General features: G+C 32.7%; 1 protein-coding gene across 2 annotated transcripts; it reads right to left on the bottom strand.

Annotated features, from left to right (window-relative positions):
• On the bottom strand, positions 1 to 9,205 carry LOC132724588 (translation initiation factor eIF-2B subunit gamma-like). 2 transcript variants are annotated; one of them, XM_060709463.1, is made up of 12 exons: positions 9,057 to 9,205; positions 8,467 to 8,618; positions 7,942 to 8,099; positions 7,194 to 7,359; positions 6,325 to 6,442; positions 5,621 to 5,710; positions 4,962 to 5,083; positions 4,198 to 4,388; positions 3,058 to 3,135; positions 2,205 to 2,353; positions 1,219 to 1,322; positions 1 to 271 (listed from the first exon to the last, which is right to left on the bottom strand). In XM_060709463.1, exons 2-12 carry the CDS (start codon positions 8,612 to 8,614, stop codon positions 219 to 221), a joined length of 1,377 nt encoding a protein of 458 aa, XP_060565446.1. In that variant the 5' UTR covers positions 8,615 to 8,618; positions 9,057 to 9,205; the 3' UTR covers positions 1 to 218. The 2 variants fall into 2 exon arrangements, with proteins under 2 accessions (XP_060565446.1, XP_060565447.1); XM_060709464.1 differs by having other exon boundaries at positions 9,071 to 9,126.

Raw genomic sequence — 9,205 nt, 5'->3', positions numbered from 1 at the left:
TAGTTTTTGTATCTGTATTATTTATATTGTACATACTGGGGAAGTTCGGTCTGAAAACTGCTCAACCAAGTTTTAACTTCACTTTCAAATTTCAAAATACCGGTACTTGAAAAATGACATCATCTACACTGTATGGTCTTTTCAGTATCAATTCTAAATAATTTTTCACCACATATTGAATTGTTTCAGGAGAAAAATAATAATACTGATTGAGTAGATTAGAATTCCAGCATCTCTTCTTCTGCCACAAGAGCCTCGTTTGTATATTTACCTGTAAACAGAAAAGATATTGACTATAGATGTTATCAGGAACTTCGCAAATGTGGGCTTTCCCCAGCTTATCCCCCGGTACAAACAAACTTTTACCATTATAGCTTTACTGTGCACTACCAGTCACAATAGATTAGTCAACTGTTCAAAGCTGTAACTGCAAAAGTTTGTACTTAAGATAAGGTGGGAAAAACCCAAAACATTCTTGATTTACGGTAGTATTTTAACTTATCTGTATAGGGAATTTAGAAATATCTATAAATTAAAACTTTTCTTGACATTATCTTTTTTGTGTGTTTTTGATCTCATAGACACTGTTCAGATTAAATGGCAATTTTCTAGAGTAAAAATCTTTGGTGCCCTTTTATGCATTATTTCAGGCTAGTGAAGATACCAGATATTTAAATTTCCATAAAGAAGACAACTGTGTATATCATTTCAGACAAAATTTGAACTTTTGAAGAACCACATAATTATATTCCATACCCTTAAGGCAAAACTCCTTTGTTTGAACGAATTTATTATGGGTATGTAACATTGTAACGGTGTTGATTTTCTAGCTTTGTTGGTGGAGGAAGACATTTGGTGTCTCCGGTGCCCCTCCATGGACTATTTCAGTCACTAGCTGCACCAGAATAGAACTAAAATCCATCCATAGGCAGTCTATATAACATTCTTACGTGAAATAATTCATATTCCCTGGTGGAATTCAAGCCAACAGTGGTAAAAGTCAATAGATTTGAAGTTGGCAACCATAACCAATCTGCCATGGAGACGCACTCCTCGAAATAAAACGGATCCAATACTGTAATCCTAGAGAGATTCAGAACCAGAGAGGTGCAAGGATCTTAATCACTTTGCCATTAACGCCTAACACCTCCCTTATGTCATTTCAAACAAACTTTTACAAAACAGGCTATAATAAATAAATTATTGTATTTTACTTACTGTTAGCACCAATGTTTTGTCCACTACCAACAATACAGTCCTTCAGTTCACACTTCTCACCAATGTGAGCATTGGCCGCAATAACACTACCTTGAATACTACACCTGTTCAATAATCGAAAAATAAATGATAAAAAATATATTAACAATATGAATATCAGAAAAATGTTGTCAAATATTAACTTTGGAAAATGAACTGCGTAATAAAACACTTATACCCCACCGACTCAACTTACTCTCCCAGACTTAACCGACTGAAATTTATCAAACAAGAAAATAACTCGTGCCAAAACCAACAGTGCGTTTGCGACCAGCATAGATCAAGACCAGCCTGCGCATCTGCACAGTCTGACCAGGATCCACGCTGTTCGCTTACAAGCCCTTTTACAAGAAGAGAAACTGATAGCAAACAGTATGGATCCTGACCAGACTACCAGGATGCGAAGGCTGGTCAAGATCCATGCTGATTGCAAACGCACTATGTTGGTTTTGTCATAGCATGGCTCATAAATGTATTTCTAATCTGACAAAAAAATTTTAGAAATGAAATTTAGTTTTTGGTACAAAACCAATTTATGAAATTGATAACTTATAAACTTTGGTCGAAATATCTAAGGTAATGTACTGTACAAGTGGTTAAATTAGTGAAAGGGAAATATTGGTGAATTGACGCAAAATGCTAAAATTTCCTCCAGTCTGAATATCAACCAATCTATCATTAAATTCTACCCTTGCACATTTCCCCAATATTTCCTCAGAGGAAATGTCTGGAATTTTAAAACCGCTAATTTTTTGACACGCGAAATATCCACTTATACAGAAGTACTTAGGATTTGTGCACAGAAGAAATTAAGCTTGCCTACATTTACTAAGTGAATAACCATATTTGTTCTATCAGAAAATCTAGTAAGAAATAATCCCTTCACGTTTATCATAGCAAAAGTAAAGACATCATATAATAGTAATGTTAATAGATCATTGCCTTACCCTTCACCAATATGAGTATGATCCATGAGAACAGAGTTGATTATTTTCACTTTATCACCTACAGTACAATGTCTGCCAACCACTGAACGTTTCACCGACACCTTCTCCCCAACAACAGCACTTTCCCCGACTAGACAATCTGTACCAATCTGAGGAGAGAAATCAAACACTGATGAAAAATGGAGTTTAAGTTTTTATATGGATTTAAAGTTTTTATATCTTTAAATATTTGTAGAAATACTGACTTGTCTTTGCCCCTAGAATTTTCATATTGTAAAAAACCTCAAATGCAAAGTGCAATTTTCACACACAATACTTAAAGTAATTTGTAGATTGCCAATTTCTTTGCAAGTGAGTAACTGTTGATCTAACACGATTTCTGAATCAGCAGTGAGACACAACAAAAACTGATCATTAGACACAATGTCAAAGATCAACTGTCACAAAGTGAACTTAGTCTCAAGGATCGAACCATTTGCCCTGGATTAAAAAACACCCTGCTCTCTCTCTATTGAGTAAGCAGGTAGGTTGCATGTGCCTAGAGTCTGACCAGAATTTACATTTTAATACTGAATTGACATGCAGTTTCATAATATTTAGAGTCAAGTCCAATACACACATAATACAGTCAAACCTGTGTTTAAGACCATTTCCATACAAAGATAACCCTACAAATAAAGGCCACTTTTATAACACCTTTTTTTTTACAATAAAATTGAATAAAATAACCTTTAAAGAAAGACCACTTGCCTTTAAAGGCCATACTTTGTCACAGACATGGGTGGCCTTTGTTTGCAGGTTTGACTGTAAGCAATGTGAGAATTAAATCATGTATTCAATTTCAATAAGTTACCTGCTGTTTTCCTTTAAGTGTGGCAGATGGATGAACATTAGGCATATCTTTATTAACAGACATCAAGTATCTTTGAATCTGTAGAATAAAAATAATAATATGTTAGTTTAGATAACTTCATCAAACATGATGCCTGTTGGTTCCATAAATTTAGGATATTGAATGAGTGTGAATTTAATACTGTATTTATTGAACGAGTTGAATAAAATTATATTATATGAGAGCATAATATTAAATTAATAAATGAGTTCAATAAATTAAGTAATGAACTTACACCAATTAAATATTCTATCACATACCAAAAATGAAGTGAAAAAGAACCATTTTTCATTGGTGCGCCTACAGTATAACGCTAACATTAAGGACGTCTTAGCGCTATGATTATAGAACACAAATGACGTCACATCAAAATATATGCACGGCCGTGCAATACCATTTTTACGGAGTCACAAAAGCTGCACGGGTATGTGATAAACTTGTTTAAGCCAAATCATAAAAAGATGCTGCATGCTTAATTTTAGTTTTCAAATTGACAACAATGTTTTTGGTTTTTATAAATGCCATTGCCACAATATGATGTTAACAAATAACATTTTTATCATATGAGAGGGGTCTTTACCTCTGTGATGTCATAATTTGAAAAATACCAATATACATGTAGTAACTCCCTTACATGGTCATTAATGGCTTTACAGGGCATTAACAGGGGCTGATATAAGGCCCTTTTCCCAATCTACATAACCTACTTATTTCCTAATTTCAATAACAATATTCCCAAAAGCTGTCAAATCAAACTTTTTTGATTTTAAAGAAAATTTGAACAATTTTGGCTTGTTTCTTAGAAGAAGAGACAGCATATTTGATCATACGCTACAAATATAACTTAAAAATAGTTATGTATAAGATATTTTTAACTGTAAAACATTTCTCGAATTGCCTGAAATGCTTTATATTTTTTCCTTATTCAAGCCTTTTCCCAAAAAAGCTGAAAAATGCCCTGCTGTAATCCATAAGAGCTGAGATTCTGAAACACTTATGTTCAAAGTACAGAAAACATCTTTTATAAGAAAATAACATTAAGTTTACTATAAATGGAATATTTAGCTACAAAATTTCTTGCTACAAAACATAAACAAGTACCTGTCTGTTTGTTTCACAATAGGTAGCCACTGTGTTTGTACGTACACACAGTCCTCCTGTGACGGTGTAGGCATAGCAACGTATTTTATCACCATGGAAACAATCCTCCATGTCCCCGGTATGATCTATCCACGTAGACATGTCTTGTATGACACCTGACATATCATTTTCTGGTATATAACTTAAGATATCTAAATAAAAAAAGAGAAAAATAAGAAAATTGTGCACAAAAGTTTGTCAATAAACAATAACACAATTGTCTCCCAGTATCCTTGAAAGTATATCAAAGGCACGCTTGAGTGACAAAAAGCAAATTTGTTACCAGAAACTTTCAAACAAGATATGTATAAAACCTAGGTAGAAAATATAAATAGATAAAGGGGTGGCCTAGTGATTATGGTGTCTGCTTCTCACTCAAGGGATCATGGGTTCAAGCCCTACTGGGGTAATGACACCATGTTTCCTCGCAAGCCACCATTATACTTGTAAATTCCAGAAAACAGATGCAATAGTGATTCTAACAAAATACTGCCTCCTTACTCAAGCTTCAATAAGTAATATTTAAACTAAACACTTGGTGCTCCATTAACTGACTAATGCTTGTTAGGTAAAAATAGATACAAACGTTGCCACTTAGTCTTTCAGTTCCTGGTGGATATATATGGAGGTGCTTCTAAAATTAGGGACCCTTTCAAGTATATGTTTTTGTGTTGCAGAGTAAAATCATAAACTTATCCAGTTACTTCTGTAAGGCTTTAACTAACCTGACTTAACATCTTCTGAAATAATAGATTCATTTGTGTTTGGTATGTCTTTCTTTTTTCTTCTAGCAAACTGTTTCTTCACAAGATGTGGAATTAACTCCCCTTTCAATGAAGATATTTGTCTGTAAAAAACAAAATAAATCCATTAGAACTGATTAGTTTATAAGAAAACCATGATTGATTCAATGGCTGCTATATTTTAAGCATATTCTGCATACATAAAAGTATTAAATTTTACTATCAGAATAGCATATTTGACTCTTTTTGTTTTGCTTTGTCTGACTCACAAGTTTATACATAAACAACTACATAATTTAATTTCTCATTCTCTCTATTGAGGAACTTTGACTTTACTTTGCAGGATTTAAGGTACTTTAGCAATTTTAACCGTGTTTTTTTTTTTTGTCCCCTAATCATTTTATCATTTTCCTTTGAATCTAGCAAGTACCATCTACAAAAGATTAAATTTTTTTTCAAAAGTAGACGGGTTGCCGATAACATAAAGAGAGAAAGGAAAACGGCGTTTTATAACATGTTTTAGGATATTTCACACAGTTATCTTATCATAAAATAACCTCTGTAATTTTGTCCTAATTATGTTGTTTTATAAAGTAATATTTGACCAAAAATAAATGTACACTTGTGTACTGTATACTTACTTATTATCAGCTAAATAGTTTATCACCCACTTCTTCATGAGATAAAGGTGACAGTCTGTTAAATTGGACCTAATATTTACATTAGGGTGCCTACAAAACAAAAACTTGAAAATACAGTTGAACAAAACAGATTTTTAGTGTCATCTGTATCTGATTTTACCCATGCAATCAGCGCCGACTAAGATCCGCCAGAACATTCTTGCCATCAAATCAAGTTCTGCTATTTTTGCTATTCAGTCAGTATTATTTTCAACTTTTCCAAAATACTTAAAAAATGATAAATGTTTTTTTTTCTCCATATCGAAAGATCAACAAGAAAATTTAAGATTAGTAAGAATTTATATACTTATTGACATATTCAAATATGAATAATATTACATCTTTATAGTTAAGAGACATAATTTAAAATTATAGCCAAATAACAATACATAATAGTTAAATAAGTGGTTTAGAGTTGAGCATACAACTTTTAAAATATTAAAATGTATACATAATCTTCAGCAAACTAAACTGTTAAATGTCACACTCGTATTTAAATCCGCAATTTAGAAGACTGTGCAATCAGAATATATCAATATATCATTATGCCAATCTAAAATATTACAAACAATAATTACATGAAGACTTTCAAGCATTACAAGTAAAAATAAGAAATACTTTTATGCTTTATCACCAGCTTTTAGAATTGAAAAAAAAAATCTTACTTTTTAAATAAAGATTTTCTAAATTTGATTTTATCATCATCCATATCTGTGAGATCAGCCTCAGATGTCATGAACAAAACCCTGTTACCTTTCTCATCAAAACCTATAAAATCTCGCTCTGAAATGAATGTAAAATTATACATGAGCTGCGTCACGACAAAACCAACATACTGCGTTTGCGACCAGCATGGATCCAGACCAGCCTGCGCATCCGCGCAGTCTGATCAGGATCCATGCTGTTCGCTATCAGTTTCTTTACATGTAATAGGGTTGGTAAGCGAACAGCATGGATCCTGATCAGACTGTGCGGATGCGCAAGCTGGTCTGGATCCATGCTGGTCGCAAACACACTATGCTGGTTTTGTCGTGACGCGGCTCATATATTTTTTTCAAACTTAATAGTAAACATAAACACAACTGTAAGACCTTATAGTAATATTATACAAAGGTGGTAATGACTTAACCAGTCTAAGAATCAGTGTAGCATAATTGTTTTTCATACCAACACTACAAAGGTAACATCAACTTTTTAGCTTTACTGGTGAAACCTGAGACAACCCTCAATCGTGATTCCAAAAACAATTGATACTTGGAATGATTTTCTATTTTTTCATGCCAATTTAAACACTTGGTTTGATCAAATCTCCATAACTTTTCAACCTGACTGGCTTTCCTTGTTTACTAACCAGTAACCATTAATATTTCCCCAAGTGATCATTTGGTGCAATGTCCAAATAAAAATTTCAACAGAGAAATTTTGCCATACTTGAGGATCAAACCAGCCACCCCTGCAATACCATTCTGATGCTCTCCCTATTGAGCTAAGCAGGTGGGCTTATCTAGAACAGGAATTTCTAATAAGTCTTTACCAGATCTTTTCTTCGATTTTGGACCAGGGACCGGTATTTCTGAGGTCTGTTCTGGTGTGCTACACAGCAGCATAGTAATAGTGGCATCATATGTTCTGAAGATGTTGGCAATGTGATGTAAACTAATGTCCATTATCAAATCACAACTGATCAACAAGATGTCTCTCTGAAATTGAAAACATATCATCTTTATATGGCATACCGGTACATCATACTAAAGTATATTGAGCTTACCATTGTTTCCTTTTTCACCTCTTTCTTACTGAGTATTGAGTCACATAACCAAAACTGTTTAGAATATATAGCGGCTTTGGTGGCTAAGGTTTAAATAAGACTTTAGGGCCCTGTATGTATTATCAATGGCAAAAATTAACACATCTATGCACCTGCACCAGGTGGGAATGAAATAGCTTCATCATATATAAGGAAAGAGTTCTTTCTTCAGGTATATTAATATGCTGATGTAATGTGTACCTGATTTTAAGTCAGTTACCCAAAACATTTTACCACTGAAATCTCTCAGTCTGTCATTATGATTATATCACATCACAAATATTTCAAATTTTATAAATGTATAAATTACAGGGATTCAATTAAGTTGTCAGAGACTGCAAAATGTCAAACACTGGAAGTAACATTATATAGATACTGATAAAGAAGGAAAAGGGTTATATTTTGGAAGTCACAAGCCAAACTGTAACGAGTAAAATGACAAATAAACTTCCACTAATTGAAGCCCCGAAATTACCTTTATTTTGTCCTTTATGTATCTTAGAGAGTCTGCAGTTCCCATATAATCCTGATCAGGTATACTCACAAAGTCCAATCTCATTTTAACATCACAAATCTCCACCAATAACTTTTGTGCTTCAGCACAGTACGAGTCTAACACTATCACAATAGCCTCTGAAAAAAAAGTATTTTGGATTTATACAAGCTAAAAATTGTATATAAGAATCCAAGCAATCTGAAGCCATGAAATTTAAAAATGATTCAAAACTAGTGAAGGGAATTTGTAACAAAAGCAGGTTTTCCTCCAATAAAATATTATTCTAATTAAGTAAAAAAAAAGCCTAATTTTGAAAAAAAATAATTTAAAAAAATTAAAAAATCTTTAAATCTATTCACAATTTTTTGTCTTGGTTGCCCCGTTGCATGAGAAATTTCGTTAAGCCCCAGGCAAAAGAGAAAGAATGAAATTTATTTAACTTTATTTAAAATTTTAATAAATCTTTTAATTCTTTCCCTTTTTATAAATATTTATTGAATTTACCTTCAAAGCCTGCTCGTTGTAAGGTATTTATTGGATACCATAACATTGGCATATTTCCTATTGGCAGTAGAGCTTTGGGTACCTGTGATGTAAGATCTGTCATCCTAGACCCTCGACCAGCCGCCAGAACCACTGGTTGAAACTCCATTGTTCTACAACACAATCAATATTTTCAGTAATTTGACAGTCATGCCAATAAATTATGCACAAACAACCTTTTGCAAAAAAAAAACCTTCTTTAAATATTTTCTAACAAATCCTTCTGTGATATGGTGATTGAAAACAGAAAAAAAGTAGCAAATATTAAAATGTTAATTTACCAATTATTAACGCAGATATTATATATAATAAAACAGTTTTAGAAAGTCATTATTTACCTTTGGCATATAATCACATTTTAGCGACAAATAGTATATTTATCATTGATAATTAACGTATTGAGTTATATTACGAAAATTATTAGGACGAATATAAATTGGAAATTTTATGTTGGTGTAGGATAAATTAATCTTTTCTTAAAAGATAAGACAAAAGAACAAATGTACTACAAATCAGAGATTTTAGTGTTATTTAAACGTAACGTAATATACCTTTTTTTAGTCACTTGTAAGTCAAATATGCCGATTTATTTATCCTGATGCAACTTCTTAAAGTAAGTACGACATCGGTGTTATACTTAATTTCCACTCGAGTAAATTTTCAGCGCACCATGCGGGCTATTCTTTCCGGGCAACGCAGC

Source organism: Ruditapes philippinarum, unplaced genomic scaffold (genome assembly GCF_026571515.1).
Source record: "Ruditapes philippinarum isolate M1 unplaced genomic scaffold, ASM2657151v2 ctg2089_1_1_1_1, whole genome shotgun sequence".
NCBI lineage: Eukaryota > Metazoa > Mollusca > Bivalvia > Venerida > Veneridae > Ruditapes > Ruditapes philippinarum.
The sequence above is the reverse complement of the archived record's forward strand: the minus strand, read 5'-3'. Positions and strand labels throughout refer to the sequence as shown.

Coding starts and splice junctions, on each gene's coding strand:
- LOC132724588 (XM_060709463.1), bottom strand. CDS start 8,614: ATGGAGTTTCAACCAGTGGTTCTGGCGGCTGGTCGAGGGTCTAGGATG. Junction 8,100..8,466: donor ACAACGAGCAGGCTTTGAAG/GTAAATTCAATA, acceptor CTTTTTTTTCAG/AGGCTATTGTGATAGTGTTA. Junction 272..1,218: donor ACAAAACATTGGTGCTAACA/GTAAGTAAAATA, acceptor TTCTGTTTACAG/GTAAATATACAAACGAGGCT.